At 43.0% G+C, this 21198-nt stretch overlaps 1 protein-coding gene across 1 annotated transcript in view; it reads right to left on the bottom strand.

The window, feature by feature from the left end:
- Positions 1-4285: 4285 nt before the first annotated feature.
- Positions 4286-21198, bottom strand: part of LOC142503585 (uncharacterized) — a 35486-nt gene continuing 18573 nt past the window's right edge. The window contains exons 6-7 of the mRNA XM_075616479.1: positions 8340-8395; positions 4286-4361 (exon numbers count right to left, since the gene is read on the bottom strand). Coding sequence (XP_075472594.1) covers positions 4286-4361; positions 8340-8395 — 132 coding nt within the window. The remainder of the gene's footprint in view (positions 4362-8339; positions 8396-21198) is intronic.

Raw genomic sequence — 21198 nt, 5'->3', positions numbered from 1 at the left:
AACAAACCTGACAGTTGTAGACAGGCTGTAAAATCCCCTCTCAAGGAAAAGACTGGTGACCCCTTGGCAGTGGCAGTTTATATCCACTGCCTTTTGATCTTTGTGCATGATGTAAGTAGGCATCTAAACCGTGCAGGGGATTCTGCTGAATGGGGAGTACTGCGCTATGGTCTTTCTCTTTTCTTTTATCCATAGGAATTTCATCAATTTGAAGTGACAAATTAGGATCTGCACTCAGTATTTGGAACTGGTTCTTATTACAGTACTGGGACTGGTATCATTATACTAATTCATCTTGTGCTGTGGATTTGTTTCTCATTTTGTAATGCTAACTCCAGTGTTGTAAACTGTTTGTGAGCAGGTGTTATAAAAAACATTACTCTGTTACAATATGTAGTTATCCCGCTGCCACCATCAAAGGAATTATTAAAGGTACGTATAGAGCCTTTGGTCTCTGTTTATTTAGAAAACTATGCACTTAACACACAAAAATCTGTTGTAGCAAAATGTGTCCGAAAATGTAAATTACTCTAAGGCTGCGCTTATAGTGCCGGCGAAGGCGAAGCAACGTCACCTGAAAACAAAAGCATTGTTGCCGTCGCAAGCGCTTATAGTAAGTATGACGCGATGGCGCCGATGACAGCGACCAAAAATTTGGAGGCCCATAAAATTTGATTTTTTAGAGGCTGTCGCCACATGTGACAGCCTCTGAACCAATCAATGGCCAGGTCACCAGCGACGTCGCCGAAAGTTAAATTATAACTTTCGCGGGTGGCGACGGCGACATCATATGTCGCCGTCGCGCGCACTATAAGCGCGGCCTAAGCGGGTCACAGTTCAATTAGAGCCCCAAGTATTACTTAATAAAGTTTAGCATTAATATACAAAAATTACAGTGCTTAGGTTACAGAAAAAGATTATTACAAGATCATATAGTTATAGTAAATGCAGACAATTTCATCATATAAAAAAAGAGTAAACAAGGAATTCCTATATGTTACCACTAAGTATAAAGTTTTTTCCTCACAAAGATCTTGAGTTGAAAAGTCTGTGAGTTCACGTGTCTTGTTGATGTGAAATACTCCCTTGGTTAAAATCGAAATTCATAATTCAAATGTATGACTTGAACTTAATTGGGGTGACCTACCCTGGATGGCCCACTAGAAGTGACACGTGTTGGTTAGAGGGTCGTAAACGTTAAGCAGAGCTGACTCTACTAGCCTCAAAACAACCTCAAAGTTTGTGAATAATCACTGGTACATTCCAGAGAGGGGTGACCCACAGGTTATACCCTCATTAAAGGACTTTATTAAAAATCAGAATATCATGTGACATCATCTGAGGAACATGCTAAGAATTACATGTGTGTATCCGTGGCACCGAGTGGCATATAATGATTACAGACATGTCAGGTTTAGCAGGTACTGGGGAACAGATATTCATTTGTTGCTCAGGTTTAGGGGTAAGACGGTCATGCTTAGTCTTGCCGCATCCGCCACGAGCGCCTGAATGTATTGATGTGACTCACGTGTGTGTAAGTATTAGTTAAGGAAAGTTATGAGGGCATTTAGATATTGAGAAGAAAGCTAAACGTCATTTTTGTACAGTTTTTTTACTCTGTCGTAAAACTCCCAATCTAACAGCTGATTTACGACGGGGGTGGGGTTATGCTGTTTCCATTGAAAAATAAAGTATTTAAATCTTAGCAATGATTCTGAACATCAGATTTCAAAAGAGGTGTATTTGGACCAAACACGTGGATATCTCATGTTCCTGAGCCAGTGACCTCTCTGGGAGAAAACCTATGGCATTTGGGTAATGTAATGTACAGTATAGGGCTTTCTGTTTTTGTTTTATCCTTTCATTTTGAGAAACTGTTCTGCATCTATTGTAACTGTATGTTCTGGTAACCCTTTTTTCTGTAATCTAAGCACAGCATTTTTATATATATTAAAACATTTAATAAGTAATGCTTTGGGCTCTTAATGAACTGTTCTCTGAAGAGAGTATTTACATTTTTGGACACATTTTGCTACAACTGGTGTTTGTGTGTTAAAGTGCATAGTTTTTTCTATGATAAACAGGGACCTGGGACCCTAGCAAATATTAATTTGATATCTCTTATTTGCATAAATATCCAGGGTGATGGAAGTGTATAGATAATATGATCTATTGAGTAAGGGGTTTATATTAACTCATTGGAGGTACTTTGAGCAGGTGAATGGTGAGTTGCTAGAGTAGTCATGTGTATTATGCCTGATTATATATCTAAGTCACATGCCCACTTGTGTGCTGTTCGTGACAGGTGGTATATGGGGACGGATTTAGGAGAGATGTTTCTCATTTGAGGGAGGTTTGCAGAGGTGAAAAGTGGGACCGCTTGCGAGCGGTGTATTAACCCTTGTCCCGTATGCAGGTCATGTGCTCACAGGTGTGCCGTACGTGACATCCACTATAATAGTATCACGTTAAATCGGGGTTTTGTAGTCATGGATTTTTTAGTTCACGTTTTGTTGGTGTTATTACAAGTTTATTCACTTAGATATTTCACGTACTGTATATAACACAATATATTAAAACATACAATTTAGATGTCAGATTTCACATATATTAATCATTTGTACCATGGCATAAAGGGGTTTGAAGAGCGCCCTATATTTTTTAGTTGTATAAAAACACTAGTTAAACCTCCCATACAGTATTTATGTAATCTGAAAACTAAAGAATTATATATTTTAATATTTGAAACAATGGTTTCCCGTGTCAGTATTACCCATGGCTCTTCCACAGCAGATGTCTGTCAGTTATTTTTTAGGAGCTGAAGTAGTGAGGTGACCCTCGTGGTGTCCATGTGCTGGGTCCACAAATTATTTGTTATGCAGGTGCTCAATTCTTGTGAATGTCTCACCGTTGTTAGACCATTTCCATGTATACAAACTTTGGCCAGAAGGCAAGGAAGATCATCTGGAACATTTACCTTGATATCTGCAGAATCCAATCACCCATTAATTTGGTTCTCTTTGGTCAAAAGGCGAGCAAGAGGTGCCAAGATAAAAGGGCATTCAGCCTCCAGGCCAACTTACCTAGCATAACCTTTACACTTGGATAGTGACTAAAAAAAAGCAAACATACAAAATAAATCAATGCACCATGACAGTAATGACATTAAATGCTTTAAGTGTGTTGTGCATAAACAGATTAAGAAGTGTATCAAAACGTGCAGTTGCATGACAATGCTCTTCGAATAGACTACAAATTGAGAGGGCACATTTATTTTTATGGCAAAAAGATTCGAGTTGCAATACAGTATCCACAATGAAAATGTGAATTGGAGATTCTGTGAATGTTCCACTCACATGTTCCACATGAAGCTCAAGCAGTGAGGTTATATAGAGTGACCAACTCAAAAGGACATCCTGATATTCTCTTCATACATCCATTATGAGTTCCATGAGGTTCAAAGGAAAAGGGGAGGGGAATCCCACATAGAAAAGACAAAGCAAATATACTAAAGATTGCTTTTATAATGTAAAAAAAACACAAAGTAATGCACTCACATAGGCAGCTTTGAGGTAAGCATTCAGACCACCCAGGGTCACAGAACTGGAAATAGACAGCAGCACTTCCTCTCAGCCCTTGATCCTGCGAAATGGCCGCTAAGCAGTAGATGTACTGTATTCACAGGGTTGAAAATCAGGAACCGAATCTCAGCTGCAGTCCACCAGCAACAGACAAATGCCCTCCCAACGTTTGTATGTTCTGCAAAACTCCGCCCTACGCGTTTCACTCAAAATCACCCGAGGAAGCTCATATATGAGTGAAACGCGCAGGGCGGAGTTTTGCTGAACATACAAACTTTGCAAGAGCATTTGTCTGGTTCAACTTTAGTTGAAATTAATTTTGGACCTAGTGTTTTTAAGACCTTATTGTGTTGATATCAAATGGTTCGACTATTGGTCCTAAACAGTCTCTGATTCAATAAGGAATTCTTACATTGGTAGAACTCATACTGTATACACATCACTGACACTTTCATGGGGGAAAGTTCAGTTGTTGGTATCTGCAGAAAACAGAGTACTGTACAGTAAATGCCTCTTTGTTGCTATGTAAGAAAACAAATGTAGGCTCAATTGATACTTTAAGAAGTGAAATTAGTACCAAGTCTGAGATACCAAGAATGTACTGTATGGACAGTTTTACTTCCTCACTGTAACTTATAGTAAGGGTTGTTCTGCTCTTGAATACAGATTGTTTAAATCTATACTGCATTGTCTCTGTCCCAGAATTAGTTCAGGTTTTTCCTTTCTTCATGATCGTCAGTAAACTCAATAACATTGTTAACTAGCCACTCAGAAGGAAATCTGTAAAAGATGATTTAAAAAGCTTATGAACCATCAAAATGTCAGGAACTTTCTCACTTCCTGGAGCGTTCTCTTGTTCTGGAAACATTGTCTCCTTGCAGTCTGTGTTCAGGTAAGGCATTTTTTTTGTCCTTTTTTAGAATTGTAAACACCGCAATGCCTAAAACAAAACGTAATGCAGCAGTGGAGCCTGCGTAGTCACACTTGGAAAAGAAGTCATATTGATAGCTTGGTTCATGGTCTCCTAAACTGCAGCACTTTGGTCCCTGATTCCCACTATCACCAGCCCTGTTACAGTTGTACTGTAGTAATCCAAATGTTTGGGGAGCGCAAGTATATATGAAATAAAATATATACAAAATATAGTGCAATACGTATGAACAATCTTGTGATCTTTCAGTCTCTGTATCTATGAGATGTGTACTCACAAATTACTCATTCTTTGGTTGGATCTTAGGTAGGTAGCGCTGTGTTCTGCGTCCTCCGTCATTCAGGATAGTGCCACTCTACGCGCTTCACTGGAACTTCCGGTTTCCTCCTGACTCCAGATCCAGCCGGGAGATTCAAGCCGGAAGTGCAGGACGCGAGGCAGAGCAGAGGGAGGCAGAGAGAACGCCAAGAGACCTCGATCGGCTGTGCTCCAGTTATTATTCATATGCCTATTTGTCTTTGACACCATGAGAGTGCATTTCAATCATTTTTATTAGATACAATTTTTATACAAGTACACACTATGTTGGGTCCTTTACTTTAACAGCTGAAGTGACCAGACCAAAAGGGCTCAAAAGAATACCCGAGAAAAACTATTTCAAGTTCATCCAATTGCCACTGTTATGAAAATGCTTACAAAGAATGAGTAATTTGTGAGTACACCTCTCATAGGATACAGAGACTGAAAGATCACAAGATTGTTAATATGTATTGCACTATATTTTGTATATATTTATTTCATATACACCTGCGCTCCCCAAACATTTGGACTCCTGCTGATAAGAGATTGAGAAAAACAATCAAGAAACAGTTTGAGCTGCAAATTAATTTACTTTTATTTAATTTTATTTTTTCACAGATTTTGTACAATTAAATAACACTATTTTAGTTTATTTAATCACTTCTAATATATCACGATATATATTTACTTATTTCAAGTATACATTTGATCTAAGCGCCGATAAGGGTAACACTTGGTTTGGTATCTGTTACAATTGTAGCACTGTTCTCCCCGTCCCCCAACCACCCCTCCCCTCCCACCCCCTGGGAAGATTACACAGTCTATGCTACCTAGTGCGTGGTGTGCAATACCTGTTATGGTCAGGAGAGCTGAGCTGATCTGCGGTAGTGTGGAGATCAGGACAGGCATAGGTTCTTACTCTGGTTCTTCTCATGGTGCTTAGCGCCTGCAGCAGTAGTGGGCTCCAGGATGTTCGAGGTAAGCCCCCACTATTGCACTCTTTCCCCCGCAGCCCAAGGACTGATACTCAGACTGAGGTATGTTAGAACAGGATCTTTATTAGCTGGCACTCACTGCAGTTCTTTCTCACACCGATGCATGGTCCCAGAGGTCCCATTGCTCTGGATGGTGCTTTGCCCTTATAGTACAGGGCCTTAGGTTGAATCTGATGCTCCCCCAGCTCAGAGGCCGGGGGTGAGCACACCACTCATCCTGCCATAGGAGAGACTGACAGCTCTCTGCTTCCTCTCTCTTCAAAAGCTCAAGCAGGACTCTTATTAACTTGGTTGCGCCCTCCTAGGATTCTCAAGAAGGGGCGGGCTCAGGGTCTATACCTATCCCTGATAGGCTTACACAGGCCATGAGTCACCACCTTACTTCTATCACTCATAGGAGGGGCATAAGGGAGGTCAAGAGCCCATAGATTTCACCTGTGTAAACAGGTCCCCTCCGGTCCCCAGGTCCTCTTGTTTGCCCCCCCTTACCTCCGCTGCGGCGGGGGATGTTGTGGGGAGGTGCAGGTGGCGACATGCTCCTCGGTGGCTCCTGGCAAGGGGCACTGACATGTTGGAGTGCGGGCACATGCGCGGAGAGTCGCGCATGCGCAGAGGGAACTCCTACGGCCATTACCAGTTTGCGCATGCGCAGAAGGAGTCGCGGTGGCCATTATATAGTCCTGCATGCACAGTATGCTAGGCGCACGCGGCGGATGTTAGGGATAGGCTCTACGGGGACCACTAGCCCCATAATGCATAGGGGCATGCTAACCACATGTCGCACGAGAGCCAATAGGGCTGCAGTATTCCCCTGCAGGGATTAGTTACATTTGCTGCGCTCAGGCAAGATAGTCAGTCGGAGCTGGGACACAGATAGGGGAGGTTGTAGGTGCAGGGTGTCTGTGGCCCCCGCACTAGGCCAGGTATCCCCTTAGGCCCCAGCTAGGCCCCGACTCACTTGGGAAGCTTGTGGCTGCTACAGGAACAGGCCCTCAGGTAGGGACCCTGCCCCATTTGCTGTTTGATAAGTTCAGGTACACAGCTGCAATGCTGTGCAACCCTGATAATTGTGGTCTTGGACCAGACCACCACTGCAAGGTACAGAGACTATCTTCATGGTGGGACCTTCCAGCGGGATACCACCCCACGCGGCGGCGGACTCATCGCTGGATCAGCGGATCCACTCTGTCTTCATGTTGGCACGCCCGAGTGTGGACACACCCGGCAGGTACCTCACCACAACACGTGCACCAACCAACAACTCAAATTAGTGGGCAGCGCTGTCTCACACATTGGGGCTAGGTGTGGGACTCTTTGGGACACGGTGTGGGGGAACACGGTGGTGGGTTACGGCCGTGCCAGTAAAGGTTATTGTTGTTTTGTAACCAGTGTGTGGTTATTGTCATTGGGTCCTGTGAGGGGCTCCACCCACTACGCTGGGATCCCTCTCAGGTGGAAGCGCTGCCCCGATACTACTATTATATCACCCCGGGCTCTCCGTGGCAGAGGCTTAGACTGAGTCCATAGAAGGACAAGCAGCGCTGAGCCGTGCGGACGCTCTGTGCTGAGTCCCTGCATCCTCCATGAGGATGTCTTTAGAGGGGGCTCACGCGAGCGTCTGCAGGCGTGCTGAGGCGCTGTATTTTTCAGCCGACAGCCAAACTGTTTTTCAGAGCGCTGTCGGCTGAAAACATCGAATCAGCGCAGAGCAGTGTCATTGTCACGGCGCCGTGACGACGGTGCGTCACGGGCGATTGGCCCAGCGACGTCACTGCCCCGCCTCCCTCAGTCTCCCCCCGCCTCCCGATCGCGCCCGCTGGCTCGCCTGCATGGGCATGAAATCGCGCAGATTTCAGCAGGCGAGCCTCAGCGTCAGCGCGGTCCAGCCCTACTTCCCCTTCTATGGCCCCAGCCTTAGGCTATCTGTGAGCCAACAGGTAAAGGCAGCACCAGTAACCTCTTTGTTTAGGGGGAAACAGGATTACTGCCTGCAGCTAACAGGACTTGCATAACAGGGATAACAGGGGGGAAAGAAAGGTATAATGGGACATACCCTGTTACACTGTATATAATAGACAATCCTACTCTCTGCCTATAGTGCCCTGAATGCAACTGCAGATATTATTTCCCCCCCCAATTAACTACTAATCTTTGGTTTCCATATAGCTCTAATAATGAAGGCATGATTTAAAAAAGGTAGGGAAAACCCCAGATTCTATGAAACTTTGCCAAATAAAGTTTGCTTCTTAATTTTGCTACCGGATTGCATAATTTCCCCAAGATCAAACACGTTGCCTAGGTTCATAGAGCAGATTCATAGCCATGACCTCTTCCCACACACGTTTTATAATGATGCTCTACATGAGAATAACGCACGATTTTCTGAACTACTTTTTTGGTCACCTAACACATGGGCCCTTATTCACTAGACAACAGTAGCTGTTAGCGCTCCTTCATTTTCACATCACTATATCATAAACTAGAGGATTGTACTCTGCATTCAAGTCAAGCAGGATCAGTGATATTCATTACATTATCACCGATTGATCTTTCTTGGCATGAAGTCCTTTATTCAGAAACATGTTCAGCTTTTAGAGACAGAACATTTGTACAATTATTATCAGTAAAATGTATTCTCTGTTGCATATAAAATCAGTTTCTACTTTAATCAAGTTTTTTCTTCCACCCCTGATGAATTGACGGTTTATCAAGTTCCATAAATATAAAATGATGTCTAGCAAATGCATTATTATTGTTCCATTATTTTCTTGGTATTCCTTCATTTTTTTTTGTACAAACAAATACATTTGATGTATTAGATCAGCGGTGCGCAAACTGCGGGGCGCGAGATTACCGACGGGGGGCGCGGGGTTTACAGAGGCCCCACGCTCTTCCCGAAAGCACTTAAATGAAGTGCCGGGAGAGCTGCAGGGCCTCTGTAAACAATACTTACCTTGATTCAGCCGGCATCTGGAGGCGCGTCGTCATGGCATGACGCCGTGGGGTCATGTGACGTCACGTTGCTATGGCAACGTGACGTCATGATGCCCAGACGCCGGGAATCAAGGTAAGGAGGAGGAGGGCGGGGGGCGCATGGAGAGAAGGACATCCGGCGTAGTGAAAAAAGTTTGCGCCCCCTGTATTAGATGAACTGCATTTTTACCAATAGGCTAAATGTATCTGACAAATACTAACAATAATAGATGTTGTGCTTTTGTTGATCTTTTCCTCCTTTAGTTGTTAATACACAGAGCAGACCTTCTTTCCTGAATAATGACAGCAGTGTACTTGGAGCAGGCCAATGTTATTATATATTTCCTTCTATGGATATTCCTCTTTGCATCTTCCTGAGTCAGGAAGTTTGGGAAGTAAGCAAGTGTGAAATTTGTCCTCTGGTTCAGACTGGTTTTACAAGAATATTGTACTATAAAACGTTATACTGGAACATTGCCTGACATTTTATCAACTATGTTGCATTTTGTGGCAATTTCTGTTGGACACAGATACTTATAGGCTTGCAATTCCCAAATGAACTTCAATGGTGTGGAAAAATGACATGAAATAAGGGTTTTGAGAGAGAGACTACTCTTAGAGTTCCAAGTTCGTGGAGAGACACCAGTGCATAAAAAAATCCATCTGTCACACTTATATTTTTGGTGTATTTCAATGTTGGTGAATTTACCCATCTCTACTTTCTTCTCGGTGTAAGGGCTATCTTGATTTGAACCCTCTTGTATTCCTTTTTTACATACTCCAACTGGGTCACATTATGAACCCCTCAAGATTCGCTTCTACAGAGATGTCACTCAGACCTATCTGTCCACACTATCTATCCCCCTGCCATCAAATAAAGAGTATTTGATTGCCTTTTAGCATTCCCATCATTGTGTCTCTTTATTGCCACAAACGTAATAGATTTTCATTTTGTCACCTACCCTGTAGGCCAGGGCCAGGTACGGTTGGGCTATATTCCAATATATTGAAATATCATGATAACAGAATCTTTCTGTGTGCTGATATGGGAGATTACGTGTTATCGCGATATTCCGGGATGCCGGTGCAGTGAGAGCAGCTTTGAAGCTGCCGCTGTGATGTCTCCCTCCCTCTCTCCCAGATTCCCCCTCCATCCCTGCTTCTGAATGCTGACTCAGAGAGAAGGGGAGGAGCTTTATGTAGCATGATGAAGAGCATGTGGGAGCAGAGTCAGCGGTGAAAGGTAGGAGCTCCACACTTTCTTTTTGTTAACTCCCCCCTTCCTTGGGGCACTTAACCTCTTCTTCTCTCCCCCCTGGGACACTTAACCCCTTCCCCTCTGGGGCACTTAACCCCTTCCTTATCCTCGCCATGGTACCCTTAACCCCTCCACCACCCTCCCCATGGTTCACTTAACCCTTTCTCTCCCCCCCATGGGACCCTTAATCCCTTCCCCACCCCACTTGTGACCCTTAACCCCTTCCTCTCTTCCCCCTTGGGACCCTTAACCCCTTCCTTTCTCCCCACCAGGGCACTTAACCCTCCCCCTTTCACACCTGCCGAAGGATTTAACGATCCGAAACGCGTTGTGTGTGCAGAGACCTGGACCAGAAGCAGTGTGTCTGCTCGAGGACACCGTAGCCGGCGCCTGCACTGAGGGTGATCAGTCCTGTAGACCGGACGCGGCGAACAGGAGCATACTGCACCGGAGAGCGGAAGGCTGACGTCGGGGTCCTGGAGCAGTTTTTTTACATGTGAGTTAATTGTTATCTCACTCTTTTTTTGTTGAATAAACATATTTTTATTGATCTGTGTGGCGCTGTCTCCCACTATATGCGCTCTGAGTGGCCCATTCCTGACGCACAGAGGGAGAAGTAGTGGAACTGACTAACAAGAAGATAGAAAACACAGATACCTACTGTATAGCACTACCCAGTACCACACAGGCCCGTGTGAGTACATATTGTATATGTTCCCATCACCCTTGTGTTTTAATCACTGGTCTGATATTGTGTTTTTCAATTACTGGTCTGACACTAATTCTGATCCTTGTCTGCGCCCCTCTATTTCACTCTTTACCTATGTCTCCTTGAGGATCATGGGAAGATCCTTTTCCAGGGGTTGAGCAGCAGACACTGAGCATTTGAAGTGTGGTATGTTTATATGTTTATTTTCACCCCATTCTTCTGTTCAGTATCAAGAACTGTGTAAAGGGAGCACCCCAGTTTACTTCTATCATTTCCTCCCCCTTTCATGCCTGCACTTCACCCTTCACTGTTTCCACCACCCTCACCCTTTATGAACATTTAAAAAAAATAATGAAAACAGATTTTTTTGACAATTCTTGATTGTCAAAAAATCTGTTTAATATATTATGATTTTATAAGTGTGTCACGTGTATTACTGCTGTGAAGCGCTATGTACATTAATGGCGCTACATAAATAAAGACATACATACATAAGTGAAAAGTGTTTTTAAATGGAGGGAGTATTGTGGGTGAGAGTTATTGGATGTGGGGAGGATGGATGAGGGTGATGTTAGGGTGATAGGACCAGTGTATGTGAGAAAAAGTGAAGTGCAGACATGGAAATGGTTTGAGAATGAAGGTCTCTTTGTGCTAGTAAATCTAAAGAAAATGTGTTTATTTTGAGAACACATTTTATTTAGGATTTACTAGGACATTTTTAGACTTTTTATTTTAACAAATGCATACATCGTTATCACGATAAATGTCTTAATATCATTATAATGGTGAGAATTTTGATATTGACCAACCCTAGGTCCAGGCCCGCCAATAGGAGAGGGAGTGCAGGGACATCTGTCCCTGATGTAGTTCAAACTCACAGGTTAGGTCCCACGATAAGTCAGTCCTCACTTCTGGTATCAGCGGCCTGGTTGCCCGCCCCCCCAGTGTCTGGTAGGGCCCAGACATACCCTGCACTCCTGCTCTATAGATATGTGGGGAGAAGGCAGAGGGAGAGAGAAGAGAGAGTGGAGATGAGGGTGGTGTGTGGGTGAGAGAGAGAGAGGGGGAAGAGAGAAAAAGAAAGGGGAGAGAGAAAAAGAGAAGGGGGACAGAGAGAAAGAAGGGGGAAAGACAAAGGAGAGAGAGAGAGAGAGAGGGGGGTGGATTTAGTGAGACAGAGATGGAGAGATAGAAGAGAAGAGAGGGGGAGGGAAAGAGAACAGGGGAGAGAGAGGGGAAGGCAAGTGTGAGAGAAGGAAAGTTGAGAATGAGGAGGGAGTGTTAGAGGGGAGGGGTGGAAATCGCATGGTCCCCAACAAGGTAGGGGAAAGGAACTCCCCGCCCTTACTCAACAACCAGGGAGAGTTGTGCTTGGCCCCTGGAAAAGCTATTGGCTGCCCTGGCCAGGTCCAATCTTTCCTTTGCCATTACTGCAGATAACATTATAGATCAGGGGTCTCAAACTCACATCATACAGTATGAGGGGTCCTATTAGAATTCATTGTATTTTATTTGGCCCATACAGTACATAGCATACTTTTTCAAAATTTGCAAATCACACATAGTAGTGCTGTTATATGCTAGATTCATGCTCCCCTTCTCACCTGCTTCTCCCCACATGCTCTTCTCTCCACAGCTTCTTACCCACATATTCCACTCCTCTCCAGCTTCCCACATACAGATGTAGCCTGATAGATTGTTGAGTATTCCTCCAGGAAACCACAGATTGCAGCTGCCTGACCACTGCCTGCTCGTGGATTCCCCACTATGAGAGTGATTGCCCATCAAGATTAACACAGCAGGAGTCCCTGCGTCTGAATGGGGCTCCCGCTGTGTTAATCCTACTGGGCCGCATTAGTCTGGAAGAACTGCGCAGTGAGAGCAGACAGAAGCAGTCCCACTTCCTGCGCTTTCCTAACAGGCGATCGCAATGTTTTTATTTTAATTACATAGGATTGAAGCAGGGGGTCTCCGGAGTTAAACCGCATTATTTCAGCCACGGGGACCCCCGATTTCTTGAGTTACAGGCACCGTTACGAGGTGCCGGTATCTCTTTTAAGTTTAAATGTCCCGGTCATGGGACGCAGGAGAATTAAATGTGCAGGAGATATTGGCACCGGCCTGTATCTCTTGAAGCAGGGGGTCCCTGGGGCTGAAATTAATGTGGTTCCGCTCCGGAGACCTCCTGCTTTAATACTATGTGAACCAAACTGACTAAAACCATACACTAAGTGCCAAGCCTAAAGATAGCCTGTAGGGCAAGTGTGCCTATTGCTCAGCTCAAAATAATAGCCGAGATCAAGAGTAGAATTGACCCTAGGGCGCCGACCTTTGCCCGCAAATGATCAAAGAAGATCCCTTGCGGGGAGACACTTGCACAGATTAACCAATGAGTGACATGAGTGAATATAATTTGATCCAAGGAATGTTGGACAGCAGTTCTCGGTCAAAAAATGGCAGCCAAAGGGATGAAATAAAACAAGCCTTCCAAAGCTCATCCAAATATCAAAAGGACAACAGAATTAAATCCGCGGGGCACAGTTACAGGACAATAACGATACCAGTCCCGTAAGGTTGTGGAAAATTGGAACAATGAATGCCAGTCATATTGGCCACATAGTTTAGAAAGTTCTCTTTCTCCACTGTATGCTCTACGTGTAGCTGCTGGTTAACGAATACCAGTCCTGTTAACAACATGGTGGCTCCTTGGTTTTTCTTTTCTTCCGAAGATACTTTCCTAAGAATAAAGATGTGGACAAACCATTGCGCAGCACCTCTGATAAACGAGCCCACTTTAACCCCACAAGTCCTCACAGAGTTAAAGGTAGATCGCAAGCGCATGAAGGTATCTTTACTCTTTTTTTAATCCTCCCTACCTCCTATTGAATCAGCTGCAGTTTCGTTGTTCTGAAAATGTGACAAAAGAGGACACACCATTGCGCAGCACCTCTGATAGGGCACCCACTCTAACCCCACAAGTCCTTACTTACAGGAAAGAATATTAATTACAGGCATGTAAATGGTATCATTAATCCTCTTTTGTCCTCCCTCAATCTCATCTGTAACTGTGTGTTCTTATCCAGCACTCTATTCAGAGCACTCTCTTCAATGGAGAAAGAGAACTTTATAAACCATCTATGTGGACAATAGGACTGGCATTCATTGTTCCAGTTTTCCACAACCTTATGGGACTGGTATCGTTATTGTCTTATGTACATGTTTTTCCCACCAGCTTCTCCTCAACATGTAACCCCCTGCTCTCTTTCCTCCACTCTCTTTCCTCCCCCCTCCACTCTCTTTACTCCCCCCTCCACTCTCTTTTCCCGCACTACTCTCTTTCCCCCCACTACTCTCTTTTCTCCCCCTCCCATCTCTCTCGTACTCACCCCCCCTCTCTCTCTTACTCACGCCCCTCACTCACCCCCTCCCCTCCTCTCCCTCACCCCCTTCCCCCCGGGCCTTATGTTTGACCCCCTTGTTATCGATAGTTGCTCTAAAGATATATTGAATAGACCCATAAAAGGGTCAAGCAGAGATATATTCAGTGTTGAAAGTGAAAGGAAATAACCATAATAATGTGTAAAAATAGGTTTGTCTGAGAATGATATAAATGTTCTTGCAACCCTGAATCCTAAACTAAAAAAAAAAAAGAAACAATCATGATGAAAGTTGACTCTATCTTGTTATTAAAGAAATAACAGATACGTTATATATTAAAATGAGCAGTAGGGCTAGAAATACGGTTCATCAAAATGAAAAGCAGGCTTCACCTTAAAAATGAAAGTACACTTCTAAAACTTTTATTTAAATTTGAAAGCATATACAGTGTATGATATGTATGTAGCCCTTTTTGTGAACACCTGAACTAAGGGACTACGGTACATAAACCTGTGGCTTCAGGAGCTCTGAGCCTCCGCATATTGGGAGCCTGGGGGTATACCTTTATCACTTGTGGTGCAGCGCCTCCACTCACCCAGGATCCCCACTATAGAGATTATACCCTGAGCAAGAACCTAACAACAACAGTATGCAACCAACCTTTTTATATAACACATGAATAACAAATGATATGCAGAATCATCAGATAACCTTTACATATACACACACAACGTGGCTCGGCCACACCTTATTGGGATGATGTCCTGTACATAAGTGGCTCTGCCACTCTCCTTAGGAGTATGTCTCATAACCAGTAAAGTATGGTACCATATGCATTCTCTCAGGGAACCCAATTAGTTAGTGGGAGGCGGGATCAGCGCCTGGTGACCGGTGTAGGTGCACTTGTAGATAAGGATACCTTCCGGTCACTACGATGACCTTGACACTCCACGGGGTCCTGGTGTTAATCCAGCCTTGCGCCGTCTCTCCCTTCTGCAGCACCGTCAGATGGGAAATCCAAGATGGCGGCCGCAGCTCCGCAGCTCCGCATATGAACCTCACTAAAGGGGAACGTCCCTGACGACTATGGGCGTCCTTACAAATACAGCACCCTACGATGGCGGGGGAAAGACTCCTGGGGCTGCGGGCATACCCTATCTAAGCAGACGGGTCACTGACCCTCTGCTCTCGCACACGAGGTTCCACCAACCTCCTCCTTCACCTCCCTCGCTGCTCTGACCCACCGCCCACACGCATCCGGTTCCTGCATACACAGTATCGCATCCCATTGGTCCTCAGCCTCAGCTGACCTCCTCACAGTCAGAGTTCATAGTTCAACCCCCTCCAAGTCTTTACTTATGATTACCCTTCGCGCGCTTCCCTCGCGCATGCGCAGCCCAACTGGTACGCAGTAACTTCGCTGGCAAACAAGGACAATATGGCGCTGCCTATGTAATTGACAGCGCGGAACCTTTAATATATATGGACATCCTTACATGTACGTAAAAAAAAAGAAAGAAGCAGAACAGGTAGACTCCATGTTGCCACTTTGGGGATGACATTTATGGTCCAGGAAGTTATGTGTCATAGGGCCTCATGCAGTAAGCGTTGATAAGGGAATTATCACCATTTTATAGCCAAAATTGGGTTTGAGATTCAGTAAGCGCCGATAAGTGCTTGATTTCGCCAGGTTTCGGAGCCGATTATTTTGTTATGGCCATTCGCCTGCCGATAAGCCTGTTTTCGCCACTGATCGCCACTTTTTTAAATCGGCTGGATTCAACAAAAAAAAACAGCTTATCGGGCCTGATCGGCACTACGAAATTGAGATGTTATGGCCAATTTCTCCCGCCAACTAAAGTTGGCAGTTTGGAGGGGAGAACGATCGCTAAGGCTGCCGCAACGGCACTTAGAAAAAAAAAACTTCTGTACATCAATGGAGTCAATGGAGCGGGGACGTATAACAGTATAGTACTGTTTACGTTTCATTGCTCACAATACAAACGTCATTTGCATTACAGTGTGGGGGCATTCCCTGCATTGTGTCACAGCTGACGTGTATTATTTGCATAACATTATACTTTTACATGTTTGCAGCATTTGCGGGTCACATTACTCATCATGTGATGATGTGCCAAGGGAAAATACTATACTCAACTCTTAAAGGAGAACCTCACATCATATCACACATTTTAATGAACTGAGCGACAATTATTTACATGATGTTACACATGTCACACATGTCACACATACACAGTATATTCATCTTCCTTTACATTACACAATGCTAGTAATGTGTCACGCATCTTTAAACGTTCATGTACATCTGTATTCTCATGTTTACATATACTTTTGGGTCCTCCCTATTTTCATGACGTCACTTATTGGACGCTCAATCACATTGCATGTTTACATTGTAACCGTAGCATTACAAGCACTTCAACCTAACTTATACACACATGTACAGTAATTCAGCATTGGGACACCTTGTTAACTCATTCTATACCAACTATCCTCCTTACAGAAATGCATGCATATGCACACGACTATTCATTGTTGTCAACATGTCACAATAACATGCCTAATTACACATGTTACACAAAACTTTTCCCACGTCAATCTCAGCCTTTTTGCCTAATTACATGACTGACTGTTGCGTTCACAAGTGTTACATGCATTGCACATGCAACTATTTATTTGCAAGCAATGTTTCTACAAAGGTTCACGTCACATCATTGCCAAATATCATCATTCCCTGCAGAATACACACAACAAATACTTATAACAAGAACTGCACACAGCTTGCCACAGAAGTACTTTATTATGTTAATGTAACACCTTGCATTTTACTATGTCACCTGACATCATCACATACCTATTTAAAGGACGCCCATTACCTGATCATTCACAGCTACTCATTTCAAAATGTTGAGATTGTTTAGGAGACGGAGGAACATTCTTTTCTATGACATGCTTGATGATGAAGACAATCATATAGGGCAAGGGAGGGACACACCGAGGGACAGTGACAGTGACAGGGACAGTCACGCGGATACGACAGAGACAGGGAGAGGGACAGGAGATCAGAGGAGAAGACAGAGGAGACAAGTTGTGCCTCGTCCGCGTCTGTACAGGGAGAGAACCCTGTTAGATGGGATGAGTGAGGAGGAGATTGTAAGTCGCTATCGTTTGAGTTCAGCAGCAATCTTAGCTCTTTATCAGGAGTTAAGGGGAGATTTAGATTTTTTCACAGCCAGAGGTCGTGCAGTCCCTGGGCTTGTTAAAATGCTGTGCTCATTACATTATCTTGCTTCCGCGTCATACCAGACAACTGTGGGCATAGTGGGCGGGGTCTCGCAATCTACATTCTCGCGGGCCTTGACCCAGTTTCTCTATGCACTCAATAGACGCGCTAGGAATTATATTCATTTTCCTACAGAGGCGACAGAGTGGCTGGAAGTCAGGACTGGCTTTTATAATATAGCAGGGATACCATGTGTGCTGGGTGCAATCGATTGCACACATGTTGCTTTGATTGCACCTAGTCAGAGTGAGCATGTGTACCGCAATCGTAAGCACTACCATTCACTCAATGTACAGGTGGTATGTGATGCGACGATGAGGATAATGCATGTGGTACCCAAATTCCCTGGTTCCAGTCACGATTCCTCCATCCTGAGGAACTCTTCAGTCTTCCATGCGTTCGAAGAGGGACATTTTGAACATGGTTGGCTGCTGGGTGAGTACACATTTACATGTTATAACACAAAACACATTTTTATTTAGGAATGTTGGCATTGTACAATTTGATCACTAATGTCAGCTTATGTGTGCTCCATTCATTATAGGTGACTCAGGATACGGAATTAGGCCGTGGCTCTTGACTCCGGTGCTAAACCCTCAAACTGAAGCAGAGGACAGGTACAATGCAGCCCATATATCTACAAGATCTGTTATAGAGAGGACATTTGGCCTACTCAAGACCAGATTTAGGTGTCTGGACAGAACTGGTGGGGCTCTTCTATACAAGCCTCAAAAAGTGTCTGATATTATCCTTGCCTGTTGCATTTTGCACAATGTTGCACTGAGGCACAATGTACAGTCAGACCTAGCTGAGCCTGTGGTAGACGAGCATCCCACCCATGTAGCTGCTGAAAATGAACAAACAGCCAGTGGTGGCCAGACACGCCAGAATCTCATCAATTCATTTTTTTCTTGTAAGTACAAACATATATGTTCCAAGTTCTACTTTTATACTTACATTATGTTATCTTAACAATAATGTTTTTTTATATACCCTTCTGGTAGGACACAGATGAATATGGGTTGCACACCTTTCTTCTCTCTGCTGTGTGCACAAAGGGATGTGGCACCGGTATGTTATTGTTGCACAGGTTATATAATCCCTCTTCAATTTTACTTTAGTTGTGTGTATGTGAATAAAACTGGGGTAACAAAGCACTAATATTTTAGCATTGTGTTGTTCCTTATGCTAACACAATACACATATTATGCCCATACTCATTCATGCTTCTAGTATGCTTACATACAATGTTATTGGTGCAGTGTAACATGTACATCCATATGATGTGTACACCAGCCTGATTTACATTTTGAATGTCATGAAATATACATGGTGTTGCACATTTAACACCAAATACACACTTTGCTGTGTTGTTTACGGTACTGAAGATGGCATGTCAATGTTTGCAATTTATATATTGTTCCTTTGCATTATAGGTATATCTCCAGTATGACTGATCATGGTATGTATATTTGCTGACATCTCTCATAAGATGTGCCTACATCAATCTTCCTATAATTATTTGAAGTCAAAACCCAACATATTGGTTTAAACACAAATGTTACATATATGTACTTTCTGTATCATGTATATGCATTTAGCTACTCTTGAGCTTTCATGTGCATTGTATTAGAAAATGATTACTCACATTTCATCACATTTTATGTATGTTTCCTTATAAATTCCATTAATGTAATATAGAGGTGTTTGGAGACAAGGGGATAACTGTAGTTATTTCTTTACTTACGGGAGATCATTCATCACGGATGAAATTGACTGATCATAAAACTCCATGCATGAATGCCTGCAATCACAACAATGCGTACTACATCTTATATTTAGCAATGTTGGTGTTTTGTAATGCTAGGAATTAATAGTCAACATTAATTTAAATTTGTGACATGTGTATGTATAAGTCACACGTGTGTGGATGTGTCCTACATGTACCAAGTGTTAAACTGTTAACAGAGAAGACAAATTTGTCACTAATGTTACTGTCATTTAGCATTTATAATTTACCAATATGACAATGTTGGTAATATTTTTGCAATATAAATCACGTCACTTCATCATTATCATGATGATAATTATCAAGTATTGTCACAATTGTAACGTCAATCACGTGCACATTAGCATAGACACACTTTGTAAGACAACTGTTTGTGTCTGTATCAATTTGTGTAGGATCCATGTATAACACCGACAAATGATAACACCAGCTTTATTATGGTAGCTTATATCATCATATTGACTATACTATGTATTTTTAGAACGTTTAATAAACACAGTAAACTATAGTTAGTTAGGTTAATGAAATATACACAGAAACGTACTTCATTACATGATGTTGATGTCATAATCAGAACATCATGCATTGTAGGGGACCACAACATCTGGCCAATAACATTATTTGCTACAGTCCCAAACCATTTTATCAACATACCCATGTAACAAGAGATTTTTAACAAGAAATGGCTAGTTGGTTGTAAGTGTCCTTTACATTGGGAGAAGGAGTGGCTCAGTGAGTAAAGACACACACTGGCACTGAGATTTTGAAGCAGGGGAGTCTGGTTCAATTCCCGGTGTCGGCTCCTTGTGACCTTGGGCAAGTCACTTTATCTCCCTGTGCCTCAGGCGGCAAAAAATAAATTGTAAGTTCCACGGGCCAGGGACCTCAGCCTGAAAAATGTGTCTGTAAAGCGCTGTGTACAACTAGCAGCGCTATACATGAACATGCTCATATTATAATTATTATTATTATTCTTATTATTATTGTTACATAGTTTCGACAGTCATACGTTCCATTACACAATAGAATTCACAAATGTGTTAGCAGAGTGGGAATGGTTGTTATATATAAAACACACCATGCCATAAAATGATAGTAGTCATTAAAGAACACTCAATAAAAATTCATGAGGCACTATTTTGCAACATCATTATGTTAATTAAGTGCTTATGCAATATAGGCATAAGGGTATCACATTTTTAATTGTTTGTTAATAAGCGCTGCAAGCAATATAAAATTAGTTCCATATGTAGTATAGTAGTCGGTGGCTCCTCCTCACAATCATCTCATATAAAGGTAGACTCTTCTGAAATCATACATTGATCCGATTGTATCTTCCCCGACATCTCTGAAATACAGCAAACACATGATGGTCAAATATGGCACCTTACTATATATGTATCCGTGACAACGCATTACACAGCTCTATATGATTGTGTACATACACACGTCACTCACTTATATGTTAGAAGTACAAGTGTACATCAGTATGTAATGTTTCTTTAAATTTGTAGCAGGCATAACTATGTATATGATGTGAACGTTGCCTGTATACTGAAAAATGTGCGCGCACATCTTAGTGTGCGCACACACTTCACGCTTGGCTGCACTAACTGTTAGCGCATGCGCAAAACAAAGCGTACGTTGTGCGTTCAATACATCTTGAAAATACCATTAAACATAAAATCTTTATTTCAAATACAATGAATACGAAACTACATTCGTTCTAAACGAGTACATCTGTATTCTTTTTAAACAGACGTGTTTGGACAGAAAGGACGGCCGATAACACAATGCGCAAATGCAATACGTGTGACGTCATGTTAAACCAGCGTGAAACGCACGCTAACACTCCTCCCACTCAATTAACATTCAGCTAACGCCCAGTTGACGCCTACAAACACTGAGCCGCACACATGACACACTGCAGTTACCGTTACTATAACAAAACATGACAGCCAATAGGCTTTGAGGCGCGCA

The sequence above is a fragment of the Ascaphus truei genome, chromosome 1 (assembly GCF_040206685.1).
Source record: "Ascaphus truei isolate aAscTru1 chromosome 1, aAscTru1.hap1, whole genome shotgun sequence".
In the NCBI taxonomy this organism is placed as follows: Eukaryota; Metazoa; Chordata; class Amphibia; order Anura; family Ascaphidae; genus Ascaphus; species Ascaphus truei.
This window is presented reverse-complemented; position numbering and strand designations above follow the sequence as displayed.